Source organism: Perognathus longimembris, chromosome 4 (assembly GCF_023159225.1).
Source record: "Perognathus longimembris pacificus isolate PPM17 chromosome 4, ASM2315922v1, whole genome shotgun sequence".
NCBI classification, from domain to species: Eukaryota; Metazoa; Chordata; class Mammalia; order Rodentia; family Heteromyidae; genus Perognathus; species Perognathus longimembris.
In genome coordinates, this window is record NC_063164.1 from 576,272 (window position 1) to 592,417 (window position 16,146).

General features: G+C 56.1%; 1 protein-coding gene across 3 annotated transcripts in view; it reads left to right on the forward strand.

The window, feature by feature from the left end:
* Nucleotides 1-10,235, forward strand: part of LOC125350116 (high density lipoprotein binding protein) — a 70,925-nt gene extending 60,690 nt beyond the window's left edge. For all 3 annotated transcript variants that reach the window (XM_048344356.1, XM_048344358.1, XM_048344355.1), the window contains exons 20-28: nt 278-416; nt 2,645-2,790; nt 3,458-3,562; nt 3,747-3,881; nt 4,671-4,814; nt 7,090-7,275; nt 7,535-7,651; nt 7,855-7,983; nt 8,206-10,235. In XM_048344356.1, coding sequence (XP_048200313.1) covers nt 278-416; nt 2,645-2,790; nt 3,458-3,562; nt 3,747-3,881; nt 4,671-4,814; nt 7,090-7,275; nt 7,535-7,651; nt 7,855-7,983; nt 8,206-8,292 — 1,188 coding nt within the window. In that variant the 3' untranslated portion in view covers nt 8,293-10,235. The remainder of the gene's footprint in view (nt 1-277; nt 417-2,644; nt 2,791-3,457; nt 3,563-3,746; nt 3,882-4,670; nt 4,815-7,089; nt 7,276-7,534; nt 7,652-7,854; nt 7,984-8,205) is intronic.
* Nucleotides 10,236-16,146: the final 5,911 nt, after the last annotated feature.

The window sequence follows — 16,146 nt, forward strand, 5'->3', positions numbered from 1 at the left end:
AGTCCCTGAGGATGACACGAGCAGGCCCCCCTTGGCTGGCTGGGGTATTTAGAAGATAAGTTCTATTGGAGCTGTATGGTGGGACCATTAGGGTGTCAGTGCTGCAGACCGTGGGGATTTTCTGCCTCAGGTTCTTCTGCAGGAAGTGGCCTGCTCCCTCAGCCATGTGGACACCCTCCATCCAGTAACACCACAACACCATGGAAGTTGGAGAGGAGTTTGGTAGGGAGAATACTGGGATGAGGGGTGTGAGCTCTGCTTTTTTGTTTCCATTTAGGAAGCTCAGGTGACAGTGGAATGTGCTATACCCCAGAAGTTCCATCGCTCTGTCATGGGCCCCAAAGGTTCCAGAATCCAGCAGATCACTCGGGATTACAACGTTCAGATTAAGTTCCCTGACAGAGAGGAAAACCCAGGTGGGTCCTTTGGCTCTGTGCTGATTCTGCCATTGCCTCTCTTGGGCTGTCCTGCAAATCATCTTTGTGCTTCCTTGTGCCTCTTTCCTGCGCTGTTGCTGGAGTGGGCTTGAATGTCACTTGTGGTTTTAAGGGCCTTCCAGAGATTTAGGACTGCTCCCTTACTGGTCCTAGGGATGGGCCATATGTGTACTTGCAGGGGACAGGCCTAAGAAGAGCCAGGTGCTTTCAGTGTCTTCCTGGGGAGTACTGGGTGAAATTCAGCTCCACTATTGTTGAGAGCAGTCCTGCCCCGCTGCACAGCACTATGGATGTGTCCTTGTGGGGACTCCACCTATTTCTTGTGTGTAAGGGCCTTTTAGCTCATAGTACTCTTGCTTGTCACTTGGCTCTGCTTGTTGAAGGTGGAGCAAAAGTGTGTTCACTGATGGCAGAGGCAATCTCTGTTTGGTGTGTGGAAGGAGGGGTGTGCATTAAGGCACCTTACCTGACCTTCTTGCCTCATTTGCATTTCATCTCTGAGTAGTTATTTGAGCCGTTTAGTTTTGATACAGTTCACACTTAGGACAGAAAACCACACATAGTAACATAAAGCTACATCTGTACTCTTACCCTCCAAAGTCAAAAATAGTCCTGTATTTTTTTTTTTCAGTCATTTGAGTGAAATTTTTAGATGTGCCCTTTTATCTAAAGTGGATAATTCTTAAGAATCCAGACATTGTCATGAAACAATGGCACCTTCCTCAGAACTACATAGTATTATTTATTCCATAGACAGTATTGCAGTTGGCTGGTATTATAAGTATCCTTCAGCCAGGTCCATCTACTTGTGGAGAAGAGATCAGAAGGCTAGCCCAGGCAGGAATTTCATGAGACCGCATCCTGCACAATGAACTTAGTGTGGTAGTTCATACCTATAGTCCCAAATACACAGGCAGCCTAAATAGGGATTGTGATCCAGGGCAGCCTCATCAGAAACGAGAGGCCCTGTTCAAAAAATGACTAAAGAAAAAAAGTGGGCTGGGAATTTGTGGCGTAGTGGTAGAGTGCTTGCCTAGCAGACATGAAGCCCTAGATTGAATTCTTCAGTATCACATAAACAGAAAAAGGCCAGAAGTGCTGCTGTGGCGCAAGTAGTAGAATGCAAGCCTTGAGCAAAAGAAAAGAAGCTCAGGGACTGCTCTCGGCCTTAAGTTCAAGCCTCAGGCCTGGCCAAAAAAAAAAAAAAGAAAAGAAAAGAAAGGGATAAGGGCATGGCTCAAGTGGTAAACATGAGGCCATAAATTAAAAGGTGTCCTTCAGAGCCCTGTGCTGGTAGCTTACGCCTGTAATCCTTGCTACTCAGGAGACTGAGATCTGAGGACTGGATTCCAAGCCAATCTGGCTAGGAAAATTCCATGAAACTCTTATCTCCAAATAACCACCAAAAAACAGGAGAGATATTTATTTGGTGCACACACGATTTCCAGGGAGCCCCACCAGCCAGCCTCCACGTTCTGATGGCATCATTTTGGATTCTACTTCCTTACATTAGGCTCTGTTACAGAATTTACCCTCCCAGATTTCTCAGACAATGTCCAGGGCTGCCTTCCCTGGACCTGGCTGTGTGCCAGTCCCTTTTCCTGGTGCACCCTGCCTCCTAGTCAGGCTCCACACACACTGTAGGGCTGCTCTTCTCCTGTGGATCACTGCTGTCTCCTTGGAGTCTTTGGTTGTTACATGGCTCTGTTTCTTGAGAAAAGGGGTAGAGCCCCGGACACTGATGGCTCATGCCTAGAACTCTATTCAGGCTGAGATTTAAGGCACAGTTCAAAGCCAGCCAGGGCCAGAACTTTTATCTCCAGTTAACCAGCAAAACATTGGAAGTGCAGCTGTGGCTCAAGTGGTAGACCACTAGTTTTGACCATAAAGCTCAGGGATTGTGCCCGGGCCCTGACTTTAAGCCCAAGGATCAGCACCAAAAAAAGGGAGTGTGTTCAGAACTCGGGGCCTCACCTTTGCATTTCTTCAGTTGTCACACAGCTCTTTTTTAAAGATGAGAAAGAGGATGTGGAGCTCAGCTTACTTACTGCCTGCCACCCTGCCCTGGCGCCTCCAGAAGAGCAAGTGAATTTTCCCACCTCACACGTTCCAGATTCTTGACAGACATTGAAGGTGCACAACGTGCCAGCTGCCACACAGGGCCATCTTTGGGCACCTGTCCACTGGCTGCTTTTCCTTTTCTGCAGCTCAGAGTGTAGAGCCATCCATCCAGGAGAATGGGGATGAGGCTGGGGAGGGCAGAGAGCCTGACCCTGGCTCTCCCAGGAGGTGTGACATCATCATCATCTCAGGCCGGAAAGAAAAGTGTGAGGCTGCCAAGGAAGCCCTCGAGGTGCGTTGGTCCCCTTGTTCCCCCCTGGATCAAGTAGCTAGGATTACAGGCGTAAGCTACCAGCCTGACCCCAGCATGCCAGTGTGTGGCTGTGCTCAGCAATGTCAGCAGGGAGGCTTCTTCCCCGTCCAGGGCCTGGAGGTCCAGCTTCGGGCCATGGCAGGGGGCTTTGGAAGGGGTCTCGTGAGCAGTGGGGTGATTGTGACCTCTAGCCTTAATCTCTGCTGCCCCCCTGAAGTATGGGGGTGCTTTAGCTCAGGTTTCACATAACTATGAACCATTTATTGGGCATTAATTCTGTATTGGGTCCTGTTGTAAGCACGGGTGGCACAATGGAGGAAGGTGAGCAGTGGTCCTTGCGTGCAGATGGGCGAGCAGAGCCATCCCGGAGAGAGTCCATTGTTTCCCCCCCACAACCTGTGCCAAGGCTGTCATAACATCAGAGATGTGTCAAGAGCTGGGCCAGAGGCTATTTCCCACACCCACCTCTTCCCATTGGGGTACAGGCTGAACCCTTCTCAGAATGTGTCTGTACCTGTTCTTCATGAGTAAGTCCAGGTAGTATGGGCACACTGACAGCAGGTTGAAGATGATCTTATCCTCAGGCTCGTGGGCCAGGTGCTCTGCCCTCCACTCCTGGCCTAGCTTCCACCATCTTCCCCTGCAGGCATTGGTTCCAGTCACCATTGAAGTGGAGGTACCCTTTGACCTTCACCGTTATATCATTGGGCAGAAAGGCAGTGGGATCCGAAAGATGATGGATGAGTTTGAGGTAAGCCCCTGTCCCTGGAGTCCCCTCGAGATTTCTCATATCTACCCTGGCTCACGCTGCGCCTGCTGCCTCCTGATTGAGCACTGATCTCACCTCCGGTTCTCCCTTACAACTCTCCCTCCTGTCCCAGGCCTGTGGCTTTATTCTGGGGCCACATAGACTCATTCCTGTCTTGACCACACAGGTGAATATTCACGTCCCAGCTCCCGAGCTGCAATCTGACATCATTGCCATCACTGGCCTGGCTGCAAATTTGGACCGGGCCAAGGCAGGGCTGCTGGAGCGAGTGAAGGAGCTTCAGGCTGAGCAGGAAGACCGGGTAAGCAAGCACAGGCCCACACAAAGGCAGATTCATCGTGTGCCCTGGAGGCTTTGTGCAGCTTAGCACTCTGCCCAGTACACTTCAGACTCCTGGGCCACAAAGGAGGCCAGTGGATCCTGCTGTGCCGTCCTAACAGGTCCTGAAGGTGTGGAAGGAGTGAAAGGCAAAGTTAAAGAGCCTGGCCCTTCACCTAAGGGAATGAAGTTCTGCTTTCCCACAGAACAGTCTGGCGATGGGATGGGACGGAATTCGGAAGCCTCTCAAAGCCGCCTTGCATGCTGTGAACGCGCCCTGCACCGCCCTCTAACCAGACCTAACTCGGGCCATGGAGGGCCAGAGCTGTCTGTTCCCTGGACACTCTTGGCCTCTTCTGTACCAAGTGCTGAAAGATTCAGAATGTTTTCCTTAAACTGACTCATCTTACCTGTAGTTGACAAATTCAACGCGTAGAATCAAGAGCTTGAGCAGCTCACTGCCTGCCCTGAGCTTCCTGAGGACAGGTGCTCACCTCCCAGTAGCAGCCTGCTTCAAACACAGCAACACCTAGAGTGGATGTGAGTGGTCAGGGCTTCTGGTCTCACTTGGAGCAGGTGATGAAATATAGCAGGAGTCAGGCAAAGAGATGCCTCGCTCTTCAGGACCGAACATCTAAAAGCCAGCTGCTAGCAGGATGATGGGGTGTCTGGCTTGTGTTTCTAAGGCTGGACTGGATGGCTGTCAGTGTACCTGGCTTCGTTGTAGATGAAGTGCTCTACACCTTATTTTCCTCCCTTGTTTAATTTGTAGGCTTTAAGGAGTTTTAAGCTGAGTGTCACTGTTGACCCCAAATACCATCCCAAAATTATCGGGAGAAAGGGAGCAGTGATCACCCAAATCCGCTTGGAGCACGATGTGAACATCCAGTTTCCTGATAAGGATGATGGGAGCCAGGTAAGAAGGAACGCCTAGCTGGACACTGATGGAGCATTTGGAGTGTGTGGATTTTGCCAGCCCTGGCTTTGACCTGGGCACAGGAACCCAGCAGGGCTTCTTTGATATGATTTTAGCTTGAGGCCTAGCCAGGATTCTAGATGAGGTTTCAATGCCATATGCCATCTGGAGCCTTGGGGCATTTTTCCCCGTGCCACTTCAGGACTCATGACAGGCAAGCGAGACCCCCAGCTGGGTCCTTCTTGAGCACTTGTAGATGGTCCCCATGACCTCTGAGAGCCTCCTGTTGCACTCAGGTGAGGTGGAGAGGGTAGGGCAGTCCTGTCTCACCTCCACATTCACACAGACTTCCAGTCTCCCCTCTCCCTTAAGCTTGGCGCCTCTGGGTGTCCTGCTACCAGTCCTGCTCTTAGGTGTGAGTTAGCTCTGCCCTACACTATTGTAATCCAACGAACTGGTGGCCAGGATCACTGAGCCCAGGAGAGCAGTCCACTGTACCATGACCCTTAGGAGTTTGGCCCTTTTTTTAATGGGGTTTTAAAGTCATCCTTGTGTGTGCCAGGCTGACATTCTACCTCTTAAGATAGGCTGCCTCCAGCCTTGCCTTTCATTGTTTAGAATAGGGTCTCACTTCCCACCTGGGCCTGGCCTGCAGTCTACCTGCTTTTAGGCTTCCTGGTATTGCTGGAATTGGGTGTAATGGCTGTAATTCTTAATTACAGCTTCCCTTCCATGGAGATGGAATGTTTCACAGGCTTTATGGCCTAGATTGGCTTATAACGGTGACCTTCCCAATCTCAGATTCCCAAGTAGCTGGGGATGGCGTGTGTGTGCCGCTGAGCCCAGTTAGGGGCCTGAGATAGGCCTCTCAAACTTTTCTGCCTAGGCTGGTCTTGAATTGCTGGCCTCCCAAACAGCAAGGATTACAGGCGGGTGCCACCAGCGCTCACTGGCAGTGTTACCTAGTCATTTCTCCCTTTTACTTCCCTTCCCACTTCCATGTGATTACCAATTTATTTATTTGTTTGTTTGTTTTGCCAGTCCTGGGTCTTGAACTCGGGGCCTGGGTGCTTGAGCTTCTTTTGCTCAAGACTACCACTCTACCAATTGAGACACAGCTCTACTTCCAGCTTTTTCTGTTTATGTGGTACTGACGAATCAAGGCTTCATGCATACTAGGCAAGCACTCTACCACTAAGCCACATTCACAGCCCTAAAATTTTTACTTTTAATATTCTTAATGTTACTATAAAGGTGATGTATAGAGGGGTTACAGTTACATAAGTCAGGTAGTAAGTACATTTCTTTTTGGACAGTGTCACCCCTTCCCTCACTTTCTCCCAATTTTTCCCTCCTGTCCCCACAAGTTGCATAGTTCATTCTCAGCATAGTGTCTAGTGAGAGAGCACTGCTGCTGCATTTGGTTACTCGGAATTACAAAGGCCTGGCTTGCCAGGGAGGCTGTTTCAGGTAATATTCCAGGACAGGTCAAGGCACGAGCACAGCTTTTCACATAGCAACTCTGTACAAGTGCTGACCATAGCCAGAGGCAGTATCTGCTGTACCTGCTCAGGGTGGACCTGCTCCTCAACCACCTGGCCTTAGTTTGGACAGCAGGGTCTCCAGCTTCTGCTCTTGTTCCCTGGGTCCCCCTTGCTTTCCTCTCAGGTCCTGGGGCGTTTTGGCTTACCTCCAGGCATTTGTTCTGTGGCCCTACGCAGAGTTTCCCCACTATTCTGAAGATTAGGAATTGTAGTAGCTATGTTGTTTCCATGGCTCCCTCTGCATGCCCTGCATGCCTTTGTTCACTTCTGTCCAAAGTGATGGTGCCCACTGGTATGATACAAGGGTATCATGGAGAGAAAGCAGGATCTGAGGGATTGGTGCTCTGAGCAAATGGGGGCTCCTTCCAGTGGGCACGGAAGCAGGGGTGGTGAAGGCTGTGGCCTTTGTTCCACAGTGGTCTCTGACCCTGTGCCTGTTGTCCTGAACTCCATCTGCTGAGACCTCCTTCCTCTTTGTGGTGAGGTGCCTTTCTACTCTTGAATCTTCATTATCTTTTTGGTGATGGAGAAGGGATCAAACAGACATTGTTTACCTGCTGTTTTACATCAGCTACCTGAGGTACAACCTGCACCTTCTTTTTCTCTGCTGAGCTGAAGCATGTTTCCTTGCCCTGGGGGAGACCTTGCCCTTGGCCCTCAGGACTTGTTGAAGCACCTGCTCACGGTGGGGAGTCTTAGCCTCCTCTTTGCCTGCATTCTCCTCCCTTAAGGCCCAGGACCAAATCACCATCACTGGGTATGAGAAGAACACAGAAGCTGCCCGCGATGCTATCCTGAAAATTGTGGGTGAGCTTGAACAGATGGTTTCTGAGGACGTCCCACTGGACCACCGTGTCCATGCCCGTATCATTGGTGCCCGGGGCAAAGCCATCCGCAAAATCATGGATGAGTTCAAGGTGAGCCCCAAAGCTAACTGGAAGCTTGGAGTTAAGCCTTTCCACCCTTCTCAGGACCGTGGTAGCCTGCTGGTTCCTGTCTGACTCCCAAGTCTCCTGGGAGGGGTCAGTGTGGTGCATGGCAGGCACTCGGCCCTCAGCTGGTGGGGTGGGTCCGCACAAGCAACAGGGACAGACATCCTGCAGCAACCCTCCACCCCCGAGTGTCTGTGAACTCAGATCCCTTCCTGACACCTTCTGCGGCCCTGTGTCCTTCCAGGTGGACATCCGCTTCCCACAGAGTGGAGCTCCAGACCCCAACTGTGTCACTGTGACAGGGCTCCCGGAGAATGTGGAGGAGGCCATCGACCACATCCTGAACTTGGAGGAGGAATATGTGAGTCCCCTGTAGGCAACTCTAGAGGGCCTTGCGGGGGCCTAGGCTGTACCATGAGGCACCCTGTCCCACATTGGCCTGGGTCCTAGCCACAAATGTCACGTCCAGGTGCAGGGGCGAGCTGGTAGTTGGGTGCCTCTTTAAGAGCAGGCTCAGTTGACCTGGGCTGCAGACTGATCCACACCACCCTGCCCACCCTCCAGCTGGCCGACGTGGTGGACAGTGAGGTACTGCAAGTTTACATGAAGCCCCCGGCACATGAGGAGTATAAGGCGCCCTCCAAAGGTTTTGTGGTGCGGGACGCTCCCTGGACTGCCAACAGCAGCGATAAGGTCAGGCAACACTCCCTTGTCCTGTCCAGTGGGGGTGGGGGGTGGGCTGGGAAGCCTGCTGCTTTCACCTCTGGCCCAGGCTGGCTGGTGACGGCCGAGAGCCAGCGAGGAGCAGGGGAGACTGCATCTCCTGCTCGTCCTGGGGTAAGGGCAGTGGCTTCAGGAGCTGCTGAAGCCAAGGAAAGCAGTGCTATACTAAAGCTGTGTCCTCCCTCTCTGCAGGCTCCCGATATGAGCAGCTCCGAGGAATTTCCAAGCTTTGGGGCTCAGGTGGCCCCTAAGACCCTCCCATGGGGGCCAAAGCGATAATGAACAAAAAGCAGAAAGCTTTCCAGCCTGCTGGCCTGAACCTAGCCACACCACGGTTTGTCTCAATCTGACCCAGCAGCTGGACCCTCGTAAATTGTTGACGCTCTTTCCCCCTCCCCGAGGTCTCGCAGTGAAGCCTGGTTGGCACCCCGTGGGCTCAGGATCTGCCCCTGGCACCATGCTCTGGGACAGGCACACTTTTAAACACTAAGCAAAGTAATTGAGCATCTCCTGATAACACAGACTCCGGCTTCCGGGTCCACCCAGCATGCAGTCAGCACTCTGACCTCCATTACCAGAGCTCCACGGCCGCGGCTAGGAGTCGACTTCCTGTGTCATGACCTCAGGAAATAAATTTCCTTGACTTTATAAAAGCCAAAACGTTTGCCCTCTTCCTTTCCCACCTCCTTCCTGTAGGCTGTCTGTGGTCCAGACCTGCCTTGTGGAATGCAGTCAGCCTCCTCTAACTGCCGAGGTCTGCTTAGCACAGGCCACTGGAGGGGGAGGGGGGGTGGAGGGAGGCCGGCCAGAGGCTGGGTGACCTGGGTCCTCTGCACTGATGGTAACCCCTTTGGGTCTGAAATCACTGGAGATGAGGCTGTGTGCGTGGGCTCCCTGACCTCTTGTGGCCATTGCTGTGGCCGTGGGTGGCCTGGGAACTGGCAGGGAGCAGGAAAACTGCTTCCCTTCAGTGGGGGCTGCTCCACCTGCCAAGGCTGGGCACCTCATGTTCACTTGCCTTCTTTCTACCTCAGCCGTGTGGTAGTGTTGTCATGCATAGTTTATTTCCCTCCCCCAAGTCTCCTTTCTAAATCTAGACATTTTTGGTGGTCCTGGCTTACTGCAGTTGGGTATGGGGCCTGTGTGTGGAACTGGAGCCAGGGTGGGGGCCCAGTCCAGCGTGGAGTGTTCTCTCCCTTTCTGCTCACAGTTGGCCAGCCCTAGAAGGCTCTAGAAGGGCAGGCTTAGATGGTGTGTGCAGGCCACAGGCACTGATCCTAGGTTGCTGGCTTTCGAGGAAGGTGTTACAGTCCTAGTTTAAGTTGATTACTGAATGGCAATCAAGAAGAAGCCAAATAAGAGGCAAAGGACTGGGTGCTTGAAGGCCCTCCTAGCCTAGGCAAATTCTACCATTCCAGTGTGGCCAGTAATAGTGTTGAACCACTGGCTGCAGTATGTATAATCAGGGACCCCAGCCCACAGGCTACAGACCCACCCTCACCAGGAAAGGTGGTCCTAGGCAGACGTGTCTGCCGTGTGTGGGGAATGAAGATGGGCTTTAAGATTTCCAGGTTGTCTAAGTAGCCATAGTAAGTTGTCTTGTCCCAGACGTGTGGGCTTCTAGAGCGGCACACATGTGCCCATTTCCTAGCCCTCCCTCTGGATGGTCACCAATGTAGCCACTTATGGGACAGCGTCTGCTTTTCTGGGTAGCAGGACAGCCTGGGGCTGAGCCGATGGGGCCAGGAGGAAAGGCCAGGGGCTCCCACCAATTCCCCAGAGCTGTCTCATTCCTGGAGACCTTGAGGGAAGTCTGCATGAGCTTGGGGTGTTTTCCTGTCGGTCGTATTGCTTCTTTCCTCATCCTCCCTGCTCTGGTACCCACCTTACCTCTCTTCCAACAGTCCCTCCTTCCCCCAGAAGGTTTTTTTTTTTTTTAACACATCTCCATTTATTGCCAAGTGCTGTAGATGTGGGCCTCCTTTTCAGTCATTTATGAGCTCCAGGCCAATTCCCTGCAGCTGGAGCGGCTGGGGCTGAGCAGGGGTGGGCAGATCTTTTCCTCCTTGTTGAATGTCTTCCATACCCTATGTTTCCATAGCAACATCCATCCCTTGGCCTTAACTTTGGAATTTGGAGATTATATGCAAATATGTGTAAAGGCTCATGAATATGGATGACACTGGAATTTTATAAATTCTAAAATAAAACCCGAAACTAGATGCAGCATCTGGGACTGTTTGTTTATTGTGTGCTCTCCTTCCTGGTACAGTGGTGAGGATGTCAGGGGATATCCCTGTCTGCTGTGGTTCTCCACCAGTGTCCAGCGCTGCTGTAGCCGCCTCCGCCAGCACTGAGCTGGGAGAGTCAGCCTCGTGGTATGGGCTGGCAGAGTCTCGGCAGGGGCTCTTACTCCGGGCACCATAGCCTCTACCACCAGTCGCCACGCTGCAGCTCTGCTGCTCTGTGCTCTATTGTAGATGCACAGTTCCTATCAAATCTGCCCCTTAGTTCAGGATTAAGTTCTCCATCAGTAGTTTCAGGAAGGGCTCCATGACAGGCCTGGTTTATGGGCTTGGCTTATGGGATGCCACAGAGAGGAAGCCATGCTAAGCAGGAAGGACGACTCAGTACCCTATATAAGCCTCACACCAGTAGTCCTAGTGACTCAGCATTTGAGGATCACAGTTCAAAGCCAGACTGGGCAGGAAAGTCCATAAGACTCACCTCCAATTAACTACTGTGGTGATGTGGTACCATGGTTCAAAGTGGTAGAGTGCTAGCCTTGAGTGAAAAAGCTCAGGGACAGCACCCAGGCCCTGAGTTCAAAGACCTTAGGTGGCAGGAGACTCCTGAAAGTGGCAAGAAGAGGAGCAAGGCTGGTCTCCCCCTGGGCAATGGCCTGGAAGCTCCTGTCTACGCCAGGTGTACCCACATCATGTGGGAAGGAGCTCAAGCCCAAATGAGGCAGCTCAGCCACCAGGGCCAAGGGCCATGGCCAGCGGAAGGGGTCAGGGTTCCCCAGCCGGAACCTGTGGGAGCCCACACACGAGCAGCATGAGTCCGTGAAAACCTTTTGGGTGAAGACAGTTTGCCTTAAGATTTTAAACATCACAACAGAAGACACCAGCTGGAAGACATACAAGTCTCTCCTGGTGAATGCGCTTCTTGACAGGGCCCTCTCTCCTCAGGCCCCACCTCAGTCCAGCCCTGCTATCCTGTATGCCCCTCACCCTACTGGTAGAGTCCTTGTACAAGGCCAGGACCAGCACTCTTACCTGGCAGGTAGCAAATCACATGTCCTGAAGTGCCAATGGCCCTGGCCTCAGTGCCCAACTTTATTCCTGTGGAGAAAGGCCAGAGCAAACTGGTGTCACCTGGGCAAGTTATCACCCTGGCTACAGGCAAACTGGAAGGAGGCACTGTCTAAGGAGGGAATCTTGTGTTTTGATGTTTCAGTTCTCCGTAAGACTGCCCTGTGTAAATCACACACACTGGACACAGTTCATTTAAGGATATTTATTCCAACATAATCTAATAGAGGATGAGGAAAAACATACATCCAACAATAAGTGGGTAGCCAAGTTAGGAACTGTGTGAGCAGTGAAAGGCAGTCTTGTTGGGCTCTGGTGGCTGACAACTGTAACCCTAGCTGCTCAGAAAGCTGAGATCTGACATTGGTGCCAGCTGTGGAAGAAATGGAGGCATGGCTCAAGGCTCAAGTGGTTACAGCACCAGCTATGGATGAATAAGTCAAATGAAAGCTCAAAGTTCAAGCTACACCAAGAAAAAAAAATCTAACAGAGAATACGTAAACAGAGGGCTGGGAATATGGCTTAGCAATACAGTGCTGGCGAGGCTGGGGACATGGCCTATTGGCAAGAGTACTCGCTTCCTATACATGAAGCCCTGGGTTCAATTCCCCAGCACCGCATATGCAGAAAACGGCCAGAAGTGGCGCTGTGGCTCAAGTGGCAGAGTGCTAGCCTTGAGCAAAATGAAGCCAGGGACAGTGCTCAGGCCCTGAGTCCAAGCCCCAGAACTGGCCAAAAAAAAATACAGTGCTGGCCTTGCGTGCTTTCGCCCTGGGTTTGATTCCTCAGCGCCTTATGTGGTGCAGAAAAAATTGGAAGTGGCACTATGGCTCAAGTGGTAGAGTGTTAGTTAGCCTTGAGCAAAAAGAAGCCAGGGACAGTGCTCAGGCCCTGAGTTTATATATACTAAGAAACTGCAGGGGCTGGGAATATGGCCTAGTGGCAAGAGTGCTTGCCTGGTATACATGAAGCCCTGGGTTCGATTCCCCAGCATCACATATATAGAAAACGGCCAGAAGTGGCGCTGTGGCTCAAGTGGCAGAGTGCTAGCCTTGAGCAAAAAGAAGCTGGAGACGGTGCTCAGGCCCTGAGTCCAAGGCCCAGGACTGGCCAAAAAAAAAAAAAAAAAAGTAAAGAAACCGCAGGAAGTCACTAGCCGCTACAGGGATGTGCTCTGTGTTTTCTGTTTACACTGACAAGGGGAGGAGCCCTCATTGAACAGCCTTCTCCATTGGATGCTTGCTGTTTTCTCTCCTGAAACCAGCTGCTGGGAGACCTGAGGCACCCCTGTAGATGCAGGCAGGAGGAAGGCTAAGTAAGGGGCGCAGAGGCTGCAGGAAGGTATGCTGACTGCACAGGGGGCTGTTAAAGGGATGCTGCAGAAGCCCTAGACAGGAGCCAGGATGAGGACTGAGATGACTTGGACAAGTGGAGAGATGGGTGAGCTCTGGGCTAGACACAGAGAGTGATCACTGTGGGTGGGGAAGAGGAAGGTGGAAGGACAGCAGGCACAGGGAACTCGGGAGAGGGGAGACAGCCTGGAGCAGGAGCCTCCGGTGGCAAAGCTCACAGTGGCAACATCCCCCAGCCCCCGGGAATGGCGAGCAGCCAGCTGTGTCCTGGAACAGCACTGGCTAGGGTGACAGGCCCTTCCAGGCTGGTCTTGTCCACACCCTGCTGTGATCTCTGAGCAGGAGGAGCCAGTTTGGGAGCGGAGGCTGGGTGGAGGGAGTAAGGGCTGGTCACACCGTGCTATGGTTGCTTTGAGGTTGTTACTCTACACACAGGGAGAGCGCTGGTCCGGGCTGACCAGAGGGTCTCCAGAGCCATCTTGGTCATGTGACCGGAAGCTGGATGCAGGACTGCTCACCTCATTCTTGGCCAGCCCCCGTGTAGCCAGGTAGTAGTCTCCACGAATTTTGGGGCGGCAGGGCCCAGGAGGGCGAGGATGTGCCCAGTGGAGACCAACATGTGCTGGAAGCAGTAGCCCAACCCCTGGCCAGCTGCTTCCCAGACAGAAGAGCGGGAGAGAGGCCACAGCCAAGGCGCCCACCCCGACCCGGAGGCCACTCCACGAGGGAGGGCCCGCAGCACCGGCCGCAGTCCGAGCACTGTCTGCCCCAAGTGCTGGGGGCGGGGGGAGCAACAAGGGTGGAGGGCCAACTCACCTCGTGCGGGCCGTGGAGGAGCTGGCGCGAGCCCGGCACCAGGACCGAGGCCCGGCGGGTGGACAGAAGTCCACCATCGCCCTGGAGAGCGCTGTGCCGAGGGACGCCGGCCCCGCCCGCGGGCGCGCGGGGCGGCGGGCGCCTCCGGCCGGCCTTCCTCAGCTCGTTTCTCGCGGCCGCGGGAAGCGACCCCCGGCCTTTCGCCGGTGCGGTTCCGCTTGGGCGGCAGGCTGAGTCCCGCACCCCCTCCCCGTGCGGACCGTGCTCCCCCCGCCCAAAGTGTCATTCAAGCCGACGCCGCGGTCCCAGCCCAGCGCCCCGCGCGCCCCCGCGCGCCCCCGCACCGGCAGAGGCCGTGGCGGGCGGGGCTCGCGCCGGTGTAGACCCAGCGGCCGAGACCGGCGCGGCCCACCGAGAAGAGGGCGCCGAACCCCGGCGGCCGCGGGACCTTGCCCCCGCCCCGCCCCGCCCCGCCCCGCCCCGCCCCGCGCGCTCACTTCTCCCGCCCCGCCCCGCCCCGCGCGCCCCGCCCCGCGCGCCCCGCGCGCCCCGCCCCGCGCGCCCGGTCCCGTTCGGCCCCGCCCAGCCCCGCGCGCCCGGTCCCGTTCGGCCCCGCCCCGCCCCGCGCGCCCCGCCCCGCGCGCTCACTTCTCCCGCCCCGCCCCGCGCGCTCACTTCCCCCGCCCCGCCCCGCGCGCTCACTTCTCCCGCCCCGCCCCGCGCGCCCCGCCCCGCGCGCCCCGCCCCGCGCGCCCCGCCCCGCGCGCCCCGCCCCGCGCGCCCCGCCCCGCGCGCCCCGCCCCGCGCGCCCCGCCCCGCGCGCCCCGCCCCGCGCGCCCGGTTCCGCTCGGCCCCGCCCAGCCCCGCGCGGCTCGCCCTCTGGCTCACGCGGCTCAGCTCCGTCCAGTGCCGGAAGCCCGCCGGGATGCGGAACCCGGTGCCGCGGTCCCGAGCTGGGCCGCGGGCGCGCTCGACCCTCCAGCCGGCGGCGGATCCGGGCGAACCCGACCTGTAACACTGGGCTGGGCTGCGCGCCGCTGGCTGTAGCCGGCGTGACAGCCCGGACCTGGAACCCCGGCACCGAGCTCCCTGAACTCCCGGAAGGCCGGGGCCGGGGCGCTTCGCCTGCCCACGCCGGGGCCGGGTCCGCGTGGCACCCGGCGGTCCGTCCTCACCCCTTCCTGCTGCCCTTCCCGTCCGGTACGCTGCCGCTGCCAGGCGCCCTCCCCTGGGAGGCCTCCCCCGACCGGCCTCGGCGTGGGGCCCGGGGCCGCCCTCCGCTCCCCCGGCTGGCCCCGGCGCGCCCAGCCTCTCCTTGCTCCTGAGAACAGACAGGAGCCCTCCGGGCCGGAGGGGCGGCAAACCAGTTCCCGACGTTAGAAGCAGCCTCTCCACTCTCTCCAGTCGGTGAAGCTTGTAGGAGAGGGCTCCTGGGTCTTCTGAAAGGTGACCAGCCCCATTGCCCATCAGCCCCTGTCCCAGGGAACTACCCTGCTTCCTTTGCCCCTGAGAAGACGCTACTGCTCTCTGCCTGGGCAGCTGGGCGGCGCGGAGTGCCCCGCTCCCTTCAGACAGAGCATGTTTCAGATTATGTCTCTTGGCAGTCGGGCCCCGAGCAGCGAGCGGGCCCGGTGTCTGTATGACATGACTGCCACCCCTGGCAAGGGCTTGGTCCCTGGGGATGTAGCGGGGGAGCACCGGACCCCGAGCCCTGGCAGCAAGGTGCACGCGCGGAGCTCCCGCCTCCACCCCAGCCCCGGGACGTGCTCCGTGCAACACCCTGCTCCCTGCCGAGGCCCCAGCGGTACTCTGCGGATGGAGGGGGCTCCCAGCCCTCCAGAGCTCCGCGGGGCTGGCCCCTGGGCTTCCTGCACCCATCGTCCACACTACACTGAGGCCCAGGGCGGTCGAGGCAGGCGGATGCCAAAGCTGTGCCATCCCTCCTGTGGGAGGCTGCCACCCATTTCAAGGTATTCATGAAACAGCCTGCACAGGTGCCAGGCCGGCCTCGAACAGAGCCATGGTCCTCTTTCCTGGAGCTCAGCGGTCTCTGCAGCCACCCCCTCAGCTTCCTGAGAGGGAAGGGAGGGGTGGGAGGCGGGCTGTGGGCTGCAGCTGAACTAGTCCAGAGGAAGCTCAGACAGAGAACTGGTACAGGAAGTGGGCTGGGCTGGAGGGGGCCGAGTCAGTGCTGTAGCCTTTGCTGGTGGCCAGGAGCCCCTGGTCCCCCTGTCCACTGAGGGTTGCCTCCTTGCAAGATCTGAGGGAGAGCCAGCCTGGCTCCCAAAAGCTGTGTGGGAAGGGGCTACCAGTGCTGTGCAGAGGTTCCGGGACCTAATCCAGGTCAGGGAGGTGGCAGGGTGGTCCTGAGTCTGGGAAAGCAGATGCCAAGGCCCGTCCCCAGGAGCACCTGCTTGATGGTTGTGCATGTCACTTCCTGGCACACAGGGCACCTGGCAGTGTTGCGTTTGCCCTCGGGCTGTGTGTGGGTGTCACACAAGGGGCCCCGAGAGCCCTGCCTCCGCCAGACACCCCGCAGCTCATCCTCATGCCGAATGCAGCTCAGTTCCAATGGGCTGTGTGGAGCCAGAGCTGCACCCCTGCCTGGCTCTTGCCTGGTGGGTGGCCTTGTACCGGCCAGTGGGGGCAGC